The sequence below is a fragment of the Podarcis liolepis genome, assembly GCF_965112155.1.
Source record: "Podarcis liolepis genome assembly, chromosome: 5".
NCBI classification, from domain to species: domain Eukaryota; kingdom Metazoa; phylum Chordata; class Lepidosauria; order Squamata; family Lacertidae; genus Podarcis; species Podarcis liolepis.
The window spans coordinates 57943107-57967666 of record NC_139556.1 but is presented as its reverse complement, the minus strand read 5'-3'; the positions used below and the strand labels follow the sequence as shown (position 1 = coordinate 57967666).

Below are 24560 nucleotides of genomic sequence, written 5' to 3'. Positions count from 1 at the left end.
TTGACAGAACAACTGCCAGTCATGTTAACAGAGCTTACCCTCTCTCTTCCTCCTCTCCCCTGTGACCCAATCTGCTCTGGGGATTCTCCTGACCCTCTAGAGAAGATTTAGGGGCAGTGCAGTAGTTGTTTCACAAACACAATGACTTAGATTCAACCTCTGTGCTGTACATTGCAGCTTGGTTCCTTGGCTGGTTCTAGCTGTAAGTAGCCAACCAAAAAAGTGTAACAATGCACAATTCTCAAGGCTGTTAAGGCAACAGCAGTGGGTGCTGCATCAGAAAAGGATATTATCCCAGAAGTCATGTCTTCATGGACAAATACCACATGTTGGCAGTTCCACAGTAAACAGTAAATAATTGGAACAAGTGGTATATACTACTTTGTCATTTACCAGTTAGTGTCAGCCATTATCCTGGGTCCTTTACAAGAGGCAAGGAATAGCAATGGTAGAAGATGAAATAAAAGATTTTTTTGAATGATTGTATGTTGTGTGGACTCTGCTTAAATTAGAATCGGCATAAAACATGCCCAATTGCAGATTTACTTACTGAACAACGCACATTCTCTTATTCTTGGGAAGATAGTGAGCTATAGCCGAAAGGATGCAAAGTAAGAAAATGAGCAATTTCCCCTTTTTCTTTGGTTACACAACGCCTTTGCCACTGGTGGATTTCCATTAATAATACATAAAGCATAAATCTTATTCAGGTCACCTTGAGGATGAATGCATACATTACAGGCATACAATGGAGGCTGCTTGCTTTTTCTTTTCCTTTTTTAATGATGGAATGGAAATATCACTTAACTCTTCCTGAGGCACCCCCAAGCACCTTTCTGTCAGGTTGACAGCTGCCATTTGAAATGACTTTAAACTAGTCTTTGCAGGTGGCAGCTGTCCTGTGTATTCAGCGTCAAAATCCAGTGCAGGCCGTACTGGATTCCTGCAAAGAGAGTCTCCCATTTCTGCCATGAGTTCCTCCTTCAACGGCAACCTAGGCATGTTCCAGAACATTCACAAGACTGGACATCCAGAAAGAAGCAAAGCCTATTAGTTGGTCTGAGTAGCACTGCTATGTACTGCTTTGTCAGAAAAGTCTGACTGCTTTCCATGAGGCTTACCAAGCAAGTATGCACTCAGTCGAAATCTTAGTATTACCCTTCCCCAAAATGTTTTTCTGCTCATGCAGAAGGTTAAGGAAGGTAAGTATAGTATGTATACTTCAAATTGTTTTAAACCAGTCTGGTTTGCTTGCTGAGTAAGACATTTTTAATACCTTGCATTTTGGAGACTAAATGTAAATGTCTGTGTTTTTAAAGTCTTACTAAAGCATCAGTTTAATTAAACCCCTCACGAGTGCTTGATAACGACCTAGATAAGGATAGCAACTCTTGTGGAAATGCATAACCCCAAAAAATGTCATACTATAAACATTCAGATTTTGTGTTTCCTCAGAGAGCTTTGTTTCAAGACCAGCAAAACTGGAAATACTGCTGACTGAGAAAGAAGAGAGAGATTTTTCCACTTCAACCATGTAATTACTTAAAATAAAATAACTGAAGTCGCAATGGGTTGTTTAATAGGCCTATTAACTGGAGCCACTATTTTACAAGGAGTCAATTATATAGCACGTTGACAAGAATGGAAGAAACATTAAAAATTTAAAAGTGCAGAAGCTGCCTAGAAAAAGAATGCTACAAGGAGGAAGGTATTGCAGTGAGGTGTCTGACACCTTTTTATGGCTTCCCTGGACTTGTCATTTTTCAAAACCCATTTTCCAGACCTTTACTCTTTTTTTAAAAAAAAAGGTAGAGAGGTTTTAACTGTTTCTTCCATCTTCCGCTTAAGTTTTTTACATTATATAATTTTTTTTCCAGTCATGGATTTATGTCCTTATAGTGTGGGCCAAAAGGAGCACATTACACTTGGTTTGATATTTCAGCACTTCTACTAGGGACTGGAGTTGCTCAGCTTTCACTGTCCCTAAAGTCGGTCAGATAACAAATAAGCATTTGCACAGAGTCAGTGAAATAACCAGTGGGCTGATTTAAAAAGAAGTGTGTGGACAGGGCTTTTTTTCCCAGCCAGAACTTGTGTTCATGGTAAGTTCTGTCACCTCTTTTTCTAGAAAAATAGCACTGTGTGAGCAAGCTCTTTCCGGTAGGATGTGTAACTAGCCTACCTGCTGAAATGCACTTTTTTGGCCCATTATACTATTATTTATTATTATTATTATTATTATTATTATTATTATTATTATTATTATTATTATTAGCCCCATCTGTACTACACATTTAAAACAGTGCCATTCCAAAGAATCATGGGAACTGTAGTTTGTCAAGGTAATTGAGAGTTGTTAGGAGGCCCCTGTTCCCCTCATAGAGCTACAATTCCCCGAGTGGTTTAATGATCTTCCCAGGATAATCTTGAGAATTGTAGCTCCATGAAAGAAACTGGCGGAAGACAGAGTTTAATGAAAATACAGGTGTCAGAAAGCTCTCTTTCCAGCTAGAATCATAAATGTGCATAAGAACTGCATAAACATACTGGTACTATATGCACCTATGGTTCCTTCCACCCAGAGATCCGGTTGCAAAGGCATTGGCTGGTCCATTAACAAAGCACAAATGGTATGTTGTTTTCTGGGAGTGGGACAGGGGCACAATTTGATCCCTATATTCTCCCTCCTAGTAACGGATTAAACAGAGATTTGTGGTGGCAGGAACCATGTTCTCTGTGTGTCATTTGAGTGGACCTACACTGCTACATGGGCATGCAGGTAATGTACAGGAGAGCAGTGCTTTATTAGATGAAAATTCTGCCTATCATCACGTTTGGTTCTTTTATGAACCTATGTGGTAGTCGTACTTCTGTTTATCCAGCCATCAAGTTCTCCGTTCAGCAGCCCATTCCTAAAACAAAAACAACAAACCCCATCCCCCCACTGCAGTTGGCATTTAACTATTGCTATTAGAACACAGCGTGTTCCGTCAAAGAAGTAGCAGCGTAGCAATGCAGCCTGGGCACTAGAGAATAGTAGCAGCAGCAGTAGTAAAGTCTTACTTCCCAATGATAACTGTCATTTCCAAAGCCCTTTTCCAGAAAAGAACAAAACCTGGCACATGTTCAGAATCGCGGCAGATACAAATGCAAGATGGAAAACAGCAAAGGAAGAGCCAATGGCTCATATAATCCAGCACCCTGTTCTCTCAGTGGCCAATCAGATGCCTGCGGAAAACCCACAAGCAGGCCCAAGGCCAAGAGCACTCTAGCCTCCTGTGGATCCCTGGTATTCAGAAGCATTGCTGTTTCCAAATGTGGAGCCAGAGCCCAGCCACTATAACTAGTAGCACCTTTACCTTTCAAAAGGGTCCTTTAAAAAAAACACCCCATACCTGAATTTTTGTCCTTCCTTTCCCCCACATTACACCAGATTTATGGACACCAATCCAGGATGTCATCTTTGTAGAACAACCTGAATTTCAGGAAATCTGAAAACATACGGTCATTCTTTTGTTTTGTTGAGAACAGCAGTTTATTGCTGTGGTCTGCCTGTGACACTTAACATGTAAAAATAAGCCAGAGTGTGTGCAATGCATCATAAACTCAGATCCCTGGCACCAAGGTAATGATCTGTTTAGGCCAGTGGTTAATCTAACAGTTCTGGAAAATATTCTTGCCAGTTAGGTCTGGTGCTATTGGAGAGAAAGACAAAAAATGCATTTTAGTGGTGCGTCAAGTCTTAAAAGTAATAGTAGCTGGAAATGTAGAAAAGGCATGCTCAAATACCCTGCATGATGCTTGCATCATTGGATAGCTTTTTGTAGGTATTCCCATTGGTTCATAGATATGTATATACTTCATGGAGGTGGACAGAAATTCTAAATCCTCTCCAGGGGCTCAGGGTGTGAAAGTATGTAGAGGCTATCTAGATAGTTGCAGGAAGCTCTACTGAACTGGTATTTCTGCAACCTATTTCTGCATTTGCTTAATAGTTTAGGACAAAATAAAAGAATTCCCTTCACAGTGGATGATTGATCATTTGTGAAGTACAGGGCTGAACATCTATCACCAATTTTCAAACTATGTTTTCTCTCCTACAAGGACTCCTTTTGCAGAGCTGTCACCATCTCCATCTTCACATAAACAAACCACACAGACTACCAAATCCCAAGGTCTGTAATGTCGATATAGGAATAAATTAGATACCTCCTTTGCTTAAACTATTTACAACAAACTTTATACACAACAGTTTAAACGTTAGAAGCTGCATAAATATCAGCCAACAACATTGGGAAGAAAACGAGAGAAGTATCTCCATTCTACCAATCTTTGGAGTTATGTGAGCATATAAAGTAGTTTGCTCCCAATGGGGGAGATCTGTTCATATTGTAATTCTCAGAGATTTGGCTACAGGGGTTCTTTATGTAGTGAGGTCACTCGTCCATTGGGAACATGCATGGCATATTCATTTATTAAAGCTGCTGTGTTCTTTAGCATCTCATGAAACGTGTCCATAGTCTTTCTGTAAGCGTCTCGTTGCAATACAAAGCAGCGGAAAAGGTTTAGAGGTTCTGCCTTTTGGAACTCTATGGGGATACCCAGTTCCTCTGGCAGGTGCCTGTTCCCAACGAAAAAGTGGTAAAGCCTCTTTTCCTGCAAGCTTTTCTCTAAAAATCTGAGCATGTCTCGCAGCCTGGCTTGCAGCTGTGTAGAAGCCCAGTATGCACAAGGAAGTGTCTGCAGTAAATGTAGCATCACTGTTTTCAAGTGGTAGTTTGTAAGGCTGCTTGCTCCCGTTAGACTGCACTGCTTTCCATGAAGGAAGGACAGAATCTGGAGGCAGCTGAGGTGGCAGGAGTTGGCAGGCAGAGTTTTGGAAATAAACTGGATGTATCTCTTCTCATATACTGCAAACGTGAGAAGCCAGTGAATGCTGGAAGAGGAGCCCTCTGCCAGGCTATTGCATGGGAAATGGGAGATGAAATATACATCAGAATCAGCATATTGTACCACTGGGGTGAGGTTGAAAGTAATGGTCTTTCCAGATCGAAATTTGATTTTTAGAGCCCCAGGCGCATCCAGGAGATTGAAAGTGAGGTTGAACTCGTACTTGTGTGAAATTTTGTTCCATGCCTTAGTAAGCGCAAGCTGGAACCACGTCATAACCTGGTCAGAATCAAGGTATCGAGTGTCCTTGTAACAAAGGAGGTCCTCCATATGTTGGTTCTGCCTAGCTTGGTTCATTTTGCTGTGAAGAAGACACAGCAGGTCTTCCCCGAGCTTAGTCTTGTCGCAGATACATCCTGTTGAGTTCTCATCCGCCCGCAAGATCTTTATCATCCCATAACCCTGTTTGTCTGGGGAGACGGTTTCTTCCGAACACCAGCTTTCTAACTGGAAACAATATGGCTCCGGAGGGGTAAAAGGGACAATGAAGTCACAAGCTAAGGGCTTGTGAGCTCTCCAGTTCTCATACATGCTCCCGACTCCTATGGATTCTTCCACTTCCATGTCTGCATCTCGGTTACACACACTTCTCAGGGCTTCCAGCAAGTCATCTGCAAAGCCTTCCACAAGCTCTCGGTTTCTGGCGATATCACTGGTCACAATCTGGAGGCATTTTTCATAGAAGTTGGCCAATGTGGCATTGTCTGGCAGGACGACTCCCTTGAGCGCTTTCCCAAGGACACTAATTTCATCCTCCTCATTGGCATAATTCTGCCAAGTCCCTTCCTTGTAGTCCTGCCGCCAGAACTCAATCAGAAGGAAAACCACCATGGACAAAGCAGTCCAGAAATTCCAAGAGAGGGGATTGTGATTGTATTGCTCCTCTGTCTCTGCAGCCTTCACTGAAGGCTCTGTTAAGGTCTCCTGCATGGCAATCTCCTGCTCCAGTTTAAGCTGCTCCAGCCTCAGGTTCTCCTCCCGCTCTTTCATCTTCTGGATGACTTCCTGTGTGTTTTCCAGAACAGTGACATTTTCCTTTGGGAAGAGGAGCGGATGGTTGACGATAGCCGTGATAACCACCAGGCACACCCGGAAGATTCCTGCTGGCATGGCAAAAACTTTCCTGTGAGGAAGAGGTAGAGAAACAGTCAGTAGTGTTTAGATCTGCACATGCACACAAGGAAATCAGATGAATTCTTGGCTTAGTGGAAAACAAACAAACAAACAGGAACGCAAGAAATATCTGCGAGCTTTCAGATACAGGGTTGTATTCAATGTGGTGATAGCGCTAATATTCTGTCTGTACAAAGATTTATTCCCTGCCCGCCCCCTAACTCTGTGCTGGGGTTTCCTCCAACCCTCTGGAGCAGATTTGGGGATGGTGGGGGAAGGAGGGGGAAAATCTAAATTGATGTAGCACTAATCCTTATTTATGTCACAATATTTATTTACTGCTTGATTGTAATAAAATCTCAAAGCACAAAACATTACTTGGATACTTCCCATATAAAGTAGTTATATTTTCCTAAGAAGATATTGTTAAGGGTCAGTATACAGCTGTATACAGGGTCAGGAGTATGTGGCAAAGAGAAATGAAATTGATTTCTTATTAGTGAAGGGTGGGTGTGTAACACATCTAATTACTTTATTACGAACACTTGTTTTGCCTGAATAATCTGTGTTCCCTTATGCACATGGCCTGTGGATCATGCCTCTAGAACAGGTACCCCCAAACTCGGTCCTCCAGATGTTTTGGGACTACAATTCCCATCATCACTGACCACTGGTCCTGTTAGCTAGGGATCATGGGAGTTGTAGTCCCAAAACATCTGGAGGGCCGAGTTTGGGGATGCCTGCTCTAGAGTGCTGCGGTCCATAGGATGCTCTGTTCCTTGAAGTCAGACATTACCAGAAGCTGTCCCTGCAGCTACCATCATGGCGCCATAGTGATTCCTGGGATCCCATAAAAGTCCTAGCTACTGCTGTTGCAGGATTCTATTTGAGGAGTTCTGTTCATGGTGTAGCACATATCATGTCATCACTGTATGGCAATAGCACGGAGCCCAAAGTGTATGGAGAGAGGGGCTCTAAAGACCCAGCTCCATGGCAGGTATAGAAATTAATAATGTGATGGAAGGAGTCACAGGTAAGTGGTGGCTGTCACATACAGCCCACCCGAAATATACATCCTGCATAATGTGAACAGTGAGAGGAAGCAGATGGTAATTCTGACTCCAAAAGGGATCCATTTAATATTTCCAGTGTGTTGATGTGCACCCATCCTGTTCCCACAGCTGCCAGTAGCCTATAATTATTCCCTTCTAGCCTGTAAACGAATGTGATTCAAAGATTTGCCCCTCTACAGTATCCGAGCACACCGGCTTAACTAATAAGAACAATCCATGCCATGTCTACTCAGTAAGTCCTCCTGAATTCAATGTGGCCTACAGGTAAATGGGGTTAGGATCACAGCCTTTATCTTTTAGATGAAGTCTCTTTTGTTTTGCAAATTGATTTCCCATCTAGGTGTCCGCTATATGTTTAGCAGCCTGTGCACATCCCCCCCCAAAATGAGAGTGAGACAAGGATTTTGCACTTAAGGGAGACAGATGCAAAAAAATATTGAAGAATGTAGATGTAGATGCAAACACAGATAAAAACTTTAGGAAAAATGTAATGAGAAAGGGGAAAGGATCAGGAAAGATTATCGTTGCACTGTTGACATCACTGCAGGAACCCTTCTTTGCATATCCTTCTAAAGCAGTGTTTCCCAGATGTCGTTGGACTACAACTCCCATCATCCATGACCACTGGTCCTGCTAGCTATGGATGATGGGAGTTGTAGTCCAATAACAGCTGGGGACCCAAGGTTGAGAAAGGCTGCTTGCTCTAAAGCCTAAACCAGTCTTCCCCAACCTGGCGCCTATCCTACCCTATAAATCAATCAATATACAAGGAAATTTTTGCTACTTTAGCAATAAAGAAGATCAGTATTCCCACAACAGAGCACACCACAATCATGAGAAAAGAGAACATGGATGCTGTCCAGAGATTTTTAAGAGGATGGGTGTGAGACGCCAGGTAAGGAGCCCCTCTGTCCAGTGACACATTTTCATCACTAGGTAGCATCTACTGGCTTGGTTTCACCGCAGGGCTAAGGCATAGCCACCCCTTTGTAAGTCTAAGACTACCTTACCAGCTGCCACCTTGCCCTCAATCCTGGCAGTTAGTTACCATAGAAACCAGATTGGGTAAGGTCGTAAAGCAAGGCCTTTCTTTATTTACAAGTGAACCACATACATATGTCAGAGGAGTAAAAACCTTCCCAACTATAGGCAACTGCTGAAGCACCACATTCAATTTTGTCAGTTGAAAACCTATCAATCTCATTGGCAACATCATCAACAACACTTCATTAATGGGGGCTTTTTACACAATTAAACTGTTTGTCCATCTATCCAACATGGGAGTTGACGCTACCGTGGTTGAATATGCTTTTGATTGGTGGTAGTCGGGTGGTTAAAAACTATTACTGGAAGATGGATCAATAGTTTATTGCTGTTTCTCCCCAAGATGCTGAAGTCCATATAGGTGATGCAGTGTAATGGCATATGCACGCCAGATTAAAAATAGGGTAGAGTGACCTTTTCAAAAGCAGAACCATCCATCTACTCTTACACGGCACAAGAGAATACATGAGATAAATGCTGCCTTTCCAATCTGTCTTGTCTACAGGCTGAGAAGAACAGTACTAGCTCAATCCCCACTGTAGCGACAATACAAGTGCTATCGGATGGCCAGAAGGACAATAGATTACAGCCATTTGAACACATAGGATCTTGCCTTCTTTGTCAAAACTCATGATTAGCAAAACTGGATGTGCAAAGTAAGGGCAGGCGTATGAGTCCCTTGGCTCAACCTCATCTTAGCAAACATTTTAGGGTTGCTCCAGTCTTGCTGTGTAGGTAAGGACAGCGAACCATCTATCTTGATGTTTCTCTACTTTCAATGATAGCAGAGCACAGAGATATCAGCACAAATCCTGCAACTGATTTGAGAAGAGCAAAGTGAAATGGTATTATTTCTTCCTGTCTCACCCTTTCACATCCTTGTTACAAGTGCAGCACAATTAATTAATTCTTATCAGGTTGGATCTGCAGTAGCAGACGTTCACATGGCCGTCATTTGCACATTATTTAAAAATTTTCATTTTCTCCAGCACACCACTTTCCAAAGGGAAAGCTAAACCTCATCAAACACAGACGCTCTAAAAGCAAGAACACAACCACAAAAACCACACAAAAATCTGCCAGATTTTTTTATTAAGTGCTGCTGCTGGACAACACCCTGCACAGTGTGGATTCAACCCACCAGCCATGATTAATGATAGCCCTGAAGGGGGTAGATAAACCTGTTTCTGCAGTCCCTGATAGAGAAAAACCAGATTTACTAGCTACAAGACTGAATTCTGTTTGGTGAATCAGAAACTGCAAAGGTCTAGTCACCAGCGTATTGATGCCTATTGAAAAAGAAGTATTCAGGCCTCTGCCTCGAGGATCTTGCAGCTTTTGATAATAATGGGGAAGAGTGATGGGAGTGCAGGAAGGGTAATGAGAAATTGATTCGATGCAATTGCAGGTGTTTTAGACATTATTATGGTGGTAAGTAAAGGTAAAGAGACCCCTGACCATTAGGTCCAGTCATGGCCAACTCCGGGGTTGTGGAGCTCATCTCACTTTATTGGCCAAGGGAGCCGGCATACAGCTTCTGGGTCATGTGGCCAGCATGACTAAGCCACTTCTGGCGAACCAGAGCAGCGCATGGAAACGCCGTTTACCTTCCCGCTGGAGCGGTACCTATTTATCTACTTGCACTTTGACGTGATTTTGAACTGCAAGGTTGGCAGGAGCAGGGACCGAGCAACGGGAGCTCACCCCGTCGCGGGGATCCAAACCGCCGACCTTCTGATTGGAAAGTCCTAGGCTCTGGGGTTTAACCCGCAGCGCCACCTGCGTCTCTCCCATTATGGTGGTAGTGGGGATGAATTAAGGGGCCATGCTAAACTTTTCATGGAAGAGGTGGGCTTTGAGGAGAGATCTGAAGGAAGGGCACCATGCAGATGTTCTGGGAGGGAGGTTGCCAAAAAGGTGATTGAAAAAGCAGGCAACTTGAGTGGCTCAAAGTCGGGTAGTGGCCCAGGGTTTTTGTATGCTCCAAAGCCAAGCATTTAGGAACACTGGAAACACAAGGCGCTTCCTGCAGTTTCAAGAGAATGGTGCACAAGTTCTATTACATACAATGGAACTTCATGAAAGTACAACTTAGTCACCCCAAAAGAAGATTCTGGGAGCACACTGAATCATTTGCCCAAGCACATGCACAGTACAGCTATCTGAAAGGAAACATATGGAGATCTGCACAGATACTCCTAATGCACCCCTAATTATTATTACAGTATAATTACAAGATAATTGTATAATCTTAGAAGGAGCATGGCTGTGACTGTCATGAAGGGACCCTAAACTTCTGGATTTGCCACTACACTATGGGTAGAAGAGTTGGAAGGAGTGACAATCAATGGGAAAGGGCTTATTGAGAGACAAGGGCAGGAAGATCAGGTGGGGGAAGCTGGCAAAGGATCATGAAAATGAGGACAAACAGTTTGTGTGAATTTCAAGAGGGACTTAGAAACCAGCGTAGGGGTGTTGCAAGGTGAGAGAAGCAAAGGGTTATTGAGCACACAGAACCATATCTGCCCCAATATATTTTGTTGCCTGAAGCCAGAAAAAAAATCCCCCTCTGCTAAGACAAACACTTTAGAATGGGGGTAGCCAACCTGGTGCCCTCCAATTGTTTTGGACTTCAACTCTAATCAGCCTCCAGTCAGCATAGCTGATGTCCAGGGATGATGAGCGTTGTAGTCCAAAACATCTGGAGGACATCAGGTTAGCTACCTCCGCTTTCAAAAGTCTTGATGCACCATTCAAACACCAAATACCTTCCTTCATACATTTCCTCGCTATACCTTGGGTTAAGTACTTAATTCGTTCCGGAGGTCCGTTCTTAACCTGAAACTGTTCTTACCTTGAAGCACCACTTTAGCTAATGGGGCCTCCAGCTGCCACCACGCCACCGGAGCACGATTTCTGTTCTCAACCTGAAGCAAAGTTCTTAACCCGAGGTACTATTTCTGGGTTAGCGGAGTCTGTAACCTGAAGCGTCTGTAACCCGAGGTACCACTGTGCCCTGCTGCAAAGCAGAAGCAGCCCTACAAAGAACACATTTCCTACAAGGAACAGCCAAGAGTATTAGGGCTGCTTTGTTTAGAAGAGGCACTGGGGGATGGTCTAAAAAAAAAAGAAGTGTTTATTATCTTAAACTCTTAGGTAATACTTCAATTAGAAGGCATCCATATAAAATTGAGTATATCCTATTTAACTAAAAAAAGAGGAGGAAATAGTTATTTTCCAAACCCAAATCCCACCGAGGTTGTTTAAAAATAAGCCACAAGGTGCCTTCATCCATTTGCAAGAGATCTTCAGGAAGTGCCACAGAGTTCCTTTTTTGGCTCTGTATTTTTAGAGAACAGCTTGTATGTTTTGAGATTCAAATATAGCATGGCGGGTTGCCAGCGACTGGGCTTTGGTCTTGAAACACTAACTACAGGCGCCTCTGACATGGAAGTGAGCAGGGAAGACACTAGACAGCAACAAGATAACAGGCGGCGCTCATTAGGGGCATGCCCCAGTCCCTTACCTGATCAAATGGGCATGGCTTCTTCTACAGTCAACTGGAGGCCACAGTTCATAAACAAAAGGGTAATTTAAAATTGGTTCAGCAGGACATAGTACAGAGACAGAAGGGGGGGACGGACCAACAAGCAGATTTTATATGAAGTATGTGCGCATGACATCTATTTCTATGTATAAATGCTACATGGAAAACAGGCTTCTTTCAAAGCAAGGGTGTGCAATCTAGCAAACTTTCTGGGAACCGGTGTGAAGAGATGCCACAAGCCAAGATCATAGCGAGACCCATATGCCTGAAGGTTTTTCCTTAAGAGACCTGCCATTTTGGTGAGAAGCAAGCTATGCCAGCTGATCTTAGTGCTCCAGCAGCATTCACCTCGGGGCTGAAAGGTGTGGCACCGCACCGCTTCTTGCGTATGTGAGATTAGATGCATAACAACCATAATCCCAGCCCTGACAAACACACAAAGCTTTTATTAATATTTATACATGCTTTCCCACCCTACCTGTGCACACCAGTTGGTTAGCAACATCAGATGGAACAAGGGCGTCACCAACACCACTTTGCATGTCTACTTCAATGGGTAGTGTAGAGGGAAGAAAGAAAAAAGAGCAGAGCAGCTCTGACATAACCCCTTCAGGGGGTGTTTACCTGGCTTCTGTTACCGAGTGATTAAACTGCTTCGCTTTCATTGTGTTGCCAATTATGAAAGAGGAAAATGCCTTCTGGACTTGTTTGAACCCATAAAGATAGAAGCCAAGGTTCCCCAACTTCCCTTCTCCCAGATTTTCGTTACCCCCACAAAGTTAGTAAAAAAAATATTAAAATGTATTTTTATGAAAGATTTCTTGGTTTACCAAAGTATGTGGAATGTCTCTTTTTTCAAATTACGTTTTCTACAGATCAGTTTCATTTGTGGAGACATTAGTGTTACATTAGGAAGAAAAGGTGGAAAGAGGTGGTGGGGTGTGTGTGGCTAACCGGATCCAAAACAACCACCCACCCCACCACAACCAATCACAAATGAACAACCACACCCCAGGCCAACACCCAACCTCTCTCAGCACCGAAGGAACACAAGCGAATAGCAAAGAGAACATGCACAAGCGACGCTGACACAAAACCCCACACGCACATTAAGTAAAATAGAAGCATCGCCACCCGACCTCACCCACAAAGTTAGTGATGAACTCAATAGAGGCAACTCACTTTGGGAGGAGCAAGATTTGCAGGAAACTCAAACATAGGAATAAGCTCCTCGAAAGAGGTTCTGAACACTCTTCTGTTTAGCACCAAAAATGATATTTCCTTCTGTGACATTTCAATGCAGCAGATTCTTGTAGGAATGTGGCTCTGGTTGGGATGGTAAACAGGGTGAACGTTTATTTAATTTTTATTTTATTTACGAGAAACTGCAGACACTTCTGCTCTGTGGACACCTTGGAGGTGAGGAGAAGGAGAAGGCTCATGCATGAAGCGTTAAATTATGGTTTAGCGTTACAAATGAATCAGGCCAATCTGTCTTGACAAACTGTAGCTCACACACGTTTTAAAACCTCGTTAAAGGAATGGCTATACAAGGAGAGTAAAACTTTATATATAGGCAGTTGTTTCAATTACACCTGCTGTCTCTTCAAAGCTCTTGCCATAATAATGGATCATCTATGAATTCTAGTGATCCCCGCTATCATGAGGCAGCTTATGTGATATGATGAAAGTTTTAAAAGATTAGGACACTCCATCTTAGAAAGATGATCAGCAAGGAAGCTTGTTACACATAAGAGAGTAAAGGGTGCAGAGGCTACAGCAAAGGAAAAGCAATTTATATTTTTGTGGTCTCTAAGTATGCCTGCAACAATGGCAGGTGTTCAAATGCTGAGTTTAAAATTATTCAGCTAATGCCGTATGGTCTAATACAATGTTTTACTTTAAAATCAAAGCAAAATGCCTGTGTGTACTACCAAAGGTTAACTATTTAGCTGATTCTGTCTTGAAGAGAGATTTGTGATAAGATTTTATCCCTGTATTAACTGATGACAGGGCGGGGGTGAAATGGGAAGGTCGTTTCATCACGCAAGCATAAACGCTTGTGCTGAGAGAACAATCTTCTTAGAACGATATTGAATTCCACCCACATCTTTTAAAAGTAGCAAATATTGCCTCAACATTTCCTTGTACTCTCCTTTGTGTTTCTTACATATCCTGATTCTTAGTTTCTCTGGCCATGTTTTCCAGGGACTCAGCTATATAGTGGCAAATAAAACATTTTAGGTGTGTTTAAAGTGCAATATACAAATGTGACACTAGATGGAGATGGTGAGCTATGGCAAATTCAATATATTTTCCAAAACTTTTTTTAAAAAAGCATTTTCACAGCGTTTTTGGTATTCCACCAAGATTGTAGGCTATCTAGGATTGCCACTGCCACAGCATACATAGCGTTCCTATGTCTTTAACAGCAGGCCACTATGCAGAAATAAAGAAAAGGAAGCTTTTCGTATCACATTATCTCTATGGCCAGGAACATCTTTGCCAATTTCATTTCTGATGTCAGCAACGGTGCCAGCGAGATTTTCAAAAATTAACTTCTATAGAGTATCTGATCTCAGAAGAGTCCACCACAGGAAGGTCCATCCTGGTTGCTTAGGAGAAAGGAAAAGCAAAATATGGAGATTCCAAAGAGTAGAAAAGAAGACAGAAGCAGGAAAACTGCACTCAAGCGGAGTGGATAGCAACACCAGGGGTTCCTATCACCTGCTGTCTAAACAACTAATCAATCACAGTTCTGCCTTTATTTATTGGTTAAAAACACTAAAAGGCAGGAACAGCCAGACTGGCTCATCTCACAGAAATTTCTTAGAAGGGTAGATGCACATTTGGCTTCAAAAGGAGTCTGGGGGTCCTGCTGGCTATGGGCCCAGTGCATCAGTACTTCCTCTACTAGCCTTTTGGGTGTCAGACTAGACCTGGGGATCAATCAGAAGAAAAATGTGAAATGCCCATTTCTGCCTCCCACTATGAACACTCTTTTTGATGGGTCCTGTGCTACCTATGCCAAAAATGGCAATAATGAGGTGACTGCCCTTCCCCATCAATGTGGCTTTTTAAGCTACCAATTAGGAATAGGTACACAGCAGATCGGACATCTCCAGAGAGCTTTGTGGAGATTCAAAAGAAAACTTTAGTTTTGCCAAAATGCTGCCACTGATCACAAATACTAGGAACATCCTACTTTTGCCAGAGCAGTCAGTCACATGGCCAGCACTGGCCACTCTTTCCAGCATACATGCTGATATCTTTTGGAAAGGACCTCCCTTTCAATTATTACGGGTAAATAATTTTCATGGAAATCCTGACGTTTTTCCTGTGTGATGTTCAAAGTGGCTCCGCCTTTACCAGAGCACAAATGCCTGGCAAGCCAAATGGAGACAGGGTCAAGTATTTGTTCTTTCAGAAAACAATAGGAGTGACATATTGTTTAACAGGCTAAGGACATTTCCTGTACAAGGCAAACAAAAGCAGTATAGTATTCCTGAAGCAAGGATGATCCACTTTTTCTGAACAAAATAGCTTAACAAAATTGCACAGCCAAAGTTATTCTCAACCAGTTTTATCTGAAACCTAGCATCTTGTTCTAAATTGTCTTTAAAAGTATGCTGTACTGAAGATCTTAGCACCCAGCCAAATCTAATTCAGCACTTCTCGGTCGTGAGGTTTTACAGGCACAACTACATGCATCAAAAATGACAATCTGCTTTTTTCATTTATTGCTTGAGGACTGTGCTGCAATATTATGAAAATTGCTCTGGTTTCAACGAGAAGCTTAAAAGCAGCATCAGCAGCAGTTCATTTGATCACATTGTCTCATGACAATTGCTTTTAGGGACTCCCTAAAATAACAATGCCTATGAAAAGGGGCCATACGCAAAAAGAATCCTCATCAATACAAGCACTACACATAGTTTTTGATATTTCTTCCTTCCACTGGCCAGATGTGTTCCTATCAGCAGGGGAACACTATGTAAGACCCAGGACCAGCAGATCCCACAAGATTCTGATACAGCAATTTTTTTGTAGTATTTCAATAGGACTAAAAATCCCTATATATCCAACAGGAAAACTGGGCTGGGGAGCTTCTGCACACAAACAATGTACTGGGTTATTATCGTAAAATTATTGCCAGGCTTTAAGTAATTTTTCTCCTGGTCAATAAGGCAAATACTTTTATTCTAATCAGCTGCTTCTGGAACCAATCCAGTTGCTCTACTGAAATATTTGCCCAGTTACCTATTTGTCACACGAGTCATTCTTGCCACTTTTGTCATTTTTTGAAGGCAGAGAGGCAGTCCTACCCCATTCGTTTTATGGACTGAAACAAAGGTAGGGCTGAATGGGTACCCCCTTATGGTTTCCTTTTTACAACCATTTGCCATTCTCCTTTCTCCTACCAGCATTTATATCTGTCTGTCTATCATCTATCTATCTATCTATCTATCTATCTATCTATCTATCTATCTATCTATCATCTATCTATCTATCTATCTATCTATCTATCTATCTATCTATCTATCATCTTCCACCTTTCTTTCATCATGGAACTCCAGGCTGGACAGGTGGGTTTTCAGGGCAGCCTATCATCTAGGAATTCACCAGCCAGATCCAGACCTGATTTGCTTCAGCAAAGTAACTGCATCATGTGCCCTCGGATCATGCCTTGGAACAGGAAGTTGTCAAAACAAAAGGAGGAAGTGGAGAAAACTTGGCAGAAAGCAGTGAGAATTCATGGTGACAAAATGCACTCCTGGACCAAAAGCTTCCCCACTTGGACACTCGCCAATTACTAAGAAAGGGACAAGAATTAGATCTAGGTATGAAAGTAAACAAGAGCTCAAATGTTTCCTCATCCTTCAGGCAACTTAAGAGAAGTCTTGTTTGTACCACTAGGGATATGCAGTCATTTACAGACTGCGTGGTCAGAACATGGGAATTCACAGCAGCTTACAACATCTATCTCAAGTCACAGATAAAAAGGGCTGAACACTCAGGCATCTCTGTTCAATAGCAGCTCCAGAGCCAACAACATAACTGCTACAGACAGGGTTGTCATACGTCTGGACATACCCGGAATACTGTGGTTGAAGGCAGTAGCCACCCCCCACCCCCAAAAAACCCTTGTGTGTCCAGATTTTCACTTTTTGAAACATGGAAACCCTAAAATGACCCCTTTCAATTTCTCAGACGATGAAAAAGATTTAACACCAGGAATTCAATGGTTGATTAGAAATGTTAAGGAAAATCTCGGGGTGCAAAGATACGCAACAGCCCAGCTCACCCTGGAATTTTCCTTAACAGGAATAAACAGTGCCCATAAGAAACTCTAAAGCTATAAAGTGTAATATCATTTAAAGTGTGAAAAGACTAGCAGGCTGCATGACCATACCTTAATAACCTCGTGTTTTCAGCCATTTACAGCTGATTTGCTCAGTTGTGTTGCTTCTAGTTTTATTTTACTTGGTCACTGGACAGTGTCAGAAGATACTGCTTTAAGCCTTTTAAAAGGTACTCCTTCTCTAGTCCTTTTGATTTATATCCAGGTAGAAGAATAAATTAAAGCTCTTGCTATAGATTTTGAAGATGAGACAGAATTTTTAGAAATGCATCAGAATGTCACCAGATTTCCCTTTTTATCTTAAAGCCCTTGAAGGGACCAAAAGCATACTCCAGAAACTGACCTCTCCAATTTAAATTGTCAAGGGTCTTGCCATAAATGAAAGACAGACACCCACAAGTGACTGCAATGATGGGGAAGAGTTTGGGAAATAGTTCACGTGAAATCAATAGTTTACTTCTGATGGACATTTGTTTTTCCTTTCCTGTTTGTAAGAGATGAAGAAAGTGAAAGCCCCTTAGGAACAATGAATTTGCCAGTAGTAAAGATGCAAAAATAAAACATGTACAGTGGTACCTCTGGTTAAGTACTTAATTCATTCCGGAGGTCCGTTCTTAACCTGAAACTGTTCTTAACCTGAAGCACCACTTTAGTTAATGGGGCCTCCTGCCGCCGCCGCTGCACAATTTCTGTTCTCATCCTGAAGCAAAGTTCTTAACCCGAGGTACTATTTCTGGGTTAGCGGAGTCTGTAACCTGAAGCGTATGTAACCCGAAGCGTATGTAACCCAAGGTATCACTGTACTGTTAACACCACATGCAGTTTCCAGAAGGAGAGCTGAGTTTCTGTATCACATACATTTTAACAGAAGCAGAGAATAAAGAGTACAAGAATAGACAGGTGTGGTGACTCACCAAAGCATTTCATCCACTTCCATCGCAAAGTGAAGAATGCCAATATAACTTTCTTGCTTGCTTTCTATAAAGATTTATATACCGCTGCATCATGAAAATATATCACAGCAGTCCACAATATAAAAACATGAAACCAAACAATTCCCTAATAAAAAGTTTAAAAGAAGTTAAAAGCAGTAAGAAATTATGGAAGCTGCAGTGCAACAACTGAAGAGACATTGGGTGCCCCGATATTACCAGAAACTTTAGATCTGTCTATAATTTAAATTTAGTTAAATATCACTCACCCTCTTCCTTCTAGAAGCAGCAGAAAATATTAGAAGGGCCATGCCATGTGTCTCCATGGCAGATCCACCAAATACAAGGCAATTGGCCAACACATTACTCATCTGGGACACGTCTGTGGTGAGCAAAAATGGTTGGTTGGTTTGTAACCAGGAGGCAACAAATAATTGCTTTGTAGAATAGCCAAATGGAAGTCTTCTTCTCCCATTAGAAGGCTAATTTGCAGCACCATGGAAATGATGCATCATGACTCTAAGGCCTCACTGTGACACAGAGACTCTCGCCATGTCTATACCTTCTGTTTAGAAATGATAATACTGTTCCAGATGTCAAAAAGCAGAGTTGGGCAGTTTTCCAGTTAAGAGCAGGGTGGATAAAAATCAATGACTTATTAATTTAAAACAATAATCAGATTTTTTAAAATTTAAATTGGTTTTTTTTTAATTTAAATTGGATTTTTTAAAAATAAAATGCTTTTGGAGGAAAAAATCTTTCTAAATATAATTTTCTATTTAAGTTACATTACAGTCCAAGGCTATCCCTCAGGAAATAAGGATTTGTTTTAAGTTTTTCATGTATGCTAAAACTCAGTCTAATTTTTTTAACAACAACAAGCGTTAAACCACATCAGTTAACAAATATGGATACATATGCTATAATGTTATTGTTCCTAGTTAAATAGCTAGCACAACTTAGTTGAATTCAACGCCACACTTTAAAGGCAGGAGTGGATAACCTTTCTGGCTCCATGGGCCAGATGCTTATCAGGATTGGTCTTAGGGGTCAAATCTGACAGGTGGGTATGGGCATCAACCTGCCAATCACATCTCACATGACTGACAGGTGGTTCATCCCATCTACTTGTCAAAATCCCTTGTGGGGTTCCCAAGTGCCAGGCACTGCTGAGCCCACATTAAGCTCCCAATTACTGTATTCCTTTGAAACAGTGCCCTTATCTGCCCCGTATCTGACATAACGTAAAGTGTGAGGAGGATGAATGTGGCTTTCCCAAAACAGCCTCATGGGCCAAGTTTAGCCTGTGAGCCAGAGACTCCACACCCCTCCTTTAAGAGTACTTCCCATATCAAATTTAGAGGTCAGCCCCAAGCAAGAGACAGAGCTAGAAGCCAGAGGAAGTAGCCAAAGGAAAGAAGCCCTGTTGTACACAGTTATTTAATAAAACCTCTTGCTTGGTACATTTGAGCTCCTCTTCATTGAACAGAGAACATACAGGAAGTTGAGCTGCAACCTTTCACTGATTAATAGGTTGCATTATTTGATGAATGAGTGTCCCCAATTAATTAGGCGAAACATTTACAAAATCTCCCCGTGTTGCTTCGTTGTAGTACAAGGGTTGGTAAAAATTGCAGAGGGCGGGAAGGAGGCTTTCCCCTTTCACTCCCACACAGTATCAGATACCCACTCCTAAAATGCTGCCTCCTGTGATACATGCATACCTCATTTAAAAACAAAGAAAGCACTCCTTTTCCTCAGTACTATCGTTTTAGTCACGTGCTAACTTGTACAGATTTAATACATTTAATCAACGAATTCAATCAATGAAGATGTCTTTGATCAGGTGAAAGCCCTAGCAGGAAGTAATGTAATCTTACCCCTTTCATGAGGGTAGACATCTTGATAGCCAAACACTTCACATGATTAGAACATCTGGTAGGCCTAAGGGTATTTTTGCCATCCAGGTGCCCTCCAGCTGTTTTGAAGTACGGTTCCTGCCAGCCACAACCAACACATGCAGTAGGTGACAGGAATGAACAAAGCTATGTAATCATGTTCAAACCAGGTTTGCCTGCAACCATTTTCTGCCTTTTGCATGAGCTGTTACCTGTCCTACTACTGAAGATGGAAGAGTTTTGGTTGTTTGTCCTGACAAGGTGCAGATTCTGCCAACTGTGTCTATTAAATGGTTTGGGGAGACTGGTCCAAATACCACTGTTTCTGCAGAATCTGAACTTTAGGTTGCTGATCTTTATCCTCAGGAAGATAGTGATTCTCAATGAAGAAAAGATTTTGCGGAGAGTTGTTAGGAGGCCCCGTATTTGCCTTACAGAGCTACAATTCTATTTAACAGTCAATCCTGTTTCCTAGGGAACTCTGGCCATTGTAGCTCTTTGAGGGGAATTGGTGTTGCCTAACAACTCTCAGCACCCATAACACACTACAGTTCCCAGAATTCCAGGGGGCATGGGGCAGCCATGACTGCTTAAAGTGCTTAAACTGCTTAAAGTAATACCTCAGGTTACTAACTTAATTTGTTCCAGAGGTCCGTTCTTAACCCGAAACAGTTCTTAACCTGAGGTGCGCTTTCGCTAATGGGACCTCCCGCTACCGCTGTGCCACTGCCGCACAATTTCCGTTCTCATCCTGGGGCAAAGTTCATAACCCAAGGTAACTACTTCTGGGTTAGCGGAGTTTGTAACCCGAGCGTTTGTAACCCCAGGTACCACTGTATTGCTTTTAATGCATATTTAATGTATATTAAATGTATTATTAAAGAATATTAATGTATATTAAAGAAGGGGCCTAGATGAGCCATCTCTACATGTATGCAAATGTTTACATAAACTTGCAAAACAGCAGCAATCCACAACTCAAAATATTTTCTCCAAAACTGTCCATAGTGCTGAAGAAGTTGGTTCAAACTGCACTAGACTACTGCCAACTGGACTGCAACATGTGCCTCAGAAAGGTGTCACACGGTTGACAGAAGTAGACATGGTTAACATGCATATTATTCAAAGTTTACACCAGTTCCACTAAGTTAATGTTGTGCAAGGTTTCGAATATGTGGTTCTTTTCCTCATGTATCTGTTTTGTTTGTTGCACATTGCTCCATTCTTTCCCATTTACCTCACATCCTGCTTCTCTGCTAAAAAAAATGTGGGCCAGGGCTTTTGCTTATACAGCTGAGCTGGCACCTACTGCTTCTGGCAGCACGTGGGCCAGGCATCCTCATGCACAGCTGCATCCCTGCCCATGCCACACCCAAATTGTGCCAGCTCCCAACCTAGAACTGGAATGTCTACCTTTCAGGAGCACTCCGCTATTAAAAACCTAAATGGAAACTATGCAGCTGGGCATAAATTTTGTGACTTTATGGTCACACACACAGTTACAGGCAAGCACGTATATAATAGACAGAGCTACAGGCACACACCTCATCTTTTCTCAGAGTTGCGTCAGGTATATTTTTCAGTTCAGCAGTGAGTGGGTCAAGCCAAATATGCAAAATATAGTGTAATATTTCACTGAGCCCCTTCTTTGGTTACCCTAGTGGCTAGTTTCCTCTGATTTCTGCGGCTAATGTTTCTATCAGGTGCTTCCACCAATAATCATAATACTTTTGCAAGAACTAGTTGTGCTGCTGGCCAGCGGAAGAACTATGCTGAAAATTATATTTAAACCATCAGTAACCTTCCCCCCCCACCAGTGGCCAAGCAGATAATTTTGGGAAGCCCACAAGAATGGCCTAAACACAAGAGCACTCTCGCATTGTTGCTCCCTTGCATCCCATGGTATGCTGCCTCTGATCGCAGAGGCCACCCGTGACTAGTAGCTATTGAGACTTCATACTCCAGTCCCCTTCTAGTCAGAAGTAGCAATGTATTATCCAAAGCAGTAGAATTAAATGAGTGTAGTAGCCCATCCCTATGCATATTTACTCAGAAACAAGCGCTTCTGAGCTCAGTGCTGCTCACTTCCAAATAAGTGTATGCAGGATTGCTGCCCAAGTCTTTTGAGTTATTAAATGCCCTCCCCAGGGAGGCTTACCTGCTGAGTTTTAAAATGGTTTTCAGCACCAGGTGAAAACCATTCAATTCTCATAGGCTCTGTTACATCTGCACACTCTTAATCCTCCAAATTGTAGATCTACTGTGCTCTCTTAGTAACACAGTGCATCTTATTACAGTATACTTTTTTTTCTTGATGCCACTGACATGTTTATGCTTCTTGTTATTGTTTTATTGATTGTAATTACATTGTAATGGCTTGTTATCATAAGTCAGCCAGAGGCCAGTTCTATTGGGCAGCATATAAATACTGTAAATAAATTAGTTCCAAGCATTAGGTCCTTATAGTACCTACCTGATGAGAAGCTAGATTGGATATGAACAGTCCATACTGCAGGTTTGATGGACACAACAAAGTCAGTGTTATTTAACTAACACATCCTTTATTCTTTGTCCCGCGTTATCTGAGGAATGTTGTATCATTTACTATCTGATGGCAGCCCTTACTTTCTGAATAAGCAAATCAAAGGCTGCATGACCGGGAAGCCAAGAAACTTAACAAGTCAATGACATGTTCAAGGCCTTGATCCTAAGCACACCCATGGGTGTAGCTGCCCCCCCCTCAATAAAACTCCATAAAAATCCATAGCAAACCAGGGGGGACCTTTTGTTAGGGGGGACAGAATCGCAAACAAAAATCCTGGCTATGCCCATGAGCACATCTCTTTAATATTAAGTAAAGCAGAAGTCAGTAGGGCTTACTTTTAAGCAAATGCATTTAGTACAACCCAGGCGTGTGTGCAAAAAAAAGGGGGGAAAAGGATGCGCAGCAAGCTACAAAAACGAAGTTATTTTCGTGGGGGAAGTGCAGGGTTTGGGACAGAGACTATGTCTTTAAATGGTGCTTTTTCTCCCCTGCCCTGCTTGATGCGCCTCTTCCGCTCTCATTTCTCAAGAAACTAAGAAAGATGTTGCCTTGCTCTCTACAAGCCCAACTTCCTCTTGTTAAGGCCACATCGCGCATACCTCTCGCAGACCCTCGGAGCAGCAGCTCCGCCTTGCTCGCCCTTCCTCACGAGGAGGCGACCTCCGGGGGCTGCGCGCAGCAGAAGGGGAGGGCGGAAGCGGGCAAGGCGAGGGGGCAAGACTCGCATCCCCCAGTCGGCGAAGATGGAGGTGCCTCCTTGACAAGCAACACGGGCTCAAACCTGGAACCGCGTTTTCAGACACAAAGACACACAACACACGCGCGCGCACACACCAAAGCAATATATTGCACGGCCACCTTTTGGTGGCAGATAAGTTCATACTTACAGCGTCCTGCAAACTTCTTGTATGACCCTAAACGGTTAACACGGATCTCTTTGCCCGCGTCCTTTCCTACGCCGGACTTTTTCACGCGGCTCTCATGCTGGATAAGTTTAGGCGGACAAAGGGCTCAGTCGGAGCTCCTTCCCGTTTCTCTCGGCATCCTCCACGCTTGTTCCTCTCTGGCTACGAAGCTGGCGTTACTACGACGATCACTTTCTAACTTACTCATTTCCTGGCGGCCGCTGTTTTTCGTTCTGACAACCACCGCCCCCCCCTCCCGCGCGCACAACTTTGGGTCGAGTCCCGGGACGCCCTTAAGGTGGAAAGCAAGAGAAAACTTTGGCGATCACTGCAGAAACTCGCGGAGGGGTGAAGAAATCGCGGACGCCCTTAAATTCTGCTTGTTGTGCAAGACGCGAGGAAAGGGGAAAAGCAACGACGCAACAACTTTCCGGAGTTTGCTCCTCGTGGCTTGCAATATATATGAAATACAGAGCGAGAACTGAAGCAACTCTCGCTGCTACCTCTATATAGGCAGTGTTTCCACCCCCTTCACTAAAAATTCAGAAACCCACTTTCTTTCATTACTTACCCCCCCTTTTTTTGGTAAAATCGGCTTGCCAATCTCTATACTCGAGTCTGATCGATAATAGCCAGGTGTCGGTGTCAATAATTTGGACGTTATAAATCCAGGTTAAATACCCGTGGGCCTTGCTTTGGTGAAATTACTACCATGCAGCCTACTCTACCCTACCCTCCAGGGTTGGTGTGAGTTCAAAACACTTCAAGCTCCTTGGGAGGAGAGTGAAGAAACAAATGAGAAAAGCATTTAAAACTATTTAAAGTAGATATTAAATGTTAATATGCAACAGCGTTTGTTTGGCAGACGGTGCAGGAGGCTTGGATCAAAGTGCCACGTGTGCCTGGAACTTGCTACCTGGCCTCCCTGTGGGCAGGTCATCCTTTCTCAGACTCCCCCCCCCCATCTGTGAAAGAAGACATAATAATGGACAAAAGAGACAAGGACCACACTTTGCATATGAACAGCCTGATCCTGCCTAAGGCCATTGGACTCAAAGGGTTTAGGTGTGCTTAACTCTTTTTAGGATTGGGCTTCTTAAACTGTGATTGATGGCTACTTGCCAAGATGGCTGCATTTCACCTCCACTCGCACAACTCTGAATGACAGTTGATGGGCTGCACAGGTTGGGC

The 24560-nt window shown here is 42.7% G+C and overlaps 1 protein-coding gene across 1 annotated transcript; it reads right to left on the bottom strand.

Moving 5' to 3' along the window:
* Nucleotides 1-4161: 4161 nt before the first annotated feature.
* ITPRIP (inositol 1,4,5-trisphosphate receptor interacting protein) lies at nt 4162-23758 on the bottom strand. The gene is made up of 2 exons (XM_083504973.1): nt 23352-23758; nt 4162-6073 (listed from the first exon to the last, which is right to left on the bottom strand). The coding sequence occupies exon 2, from the start codon at nt 6058-6060 to the stop codon at nt 4411-4413; it is 1650 nt and encodes a 549-aa protein (XP_083361099.1). The 5' UTR covers nt 6061-6073; nt 23352-23758; the 3' UTR covers nt 4162-4410.
* Nucleotides 23759-24560: the final 802 nt, after the last annotated feature.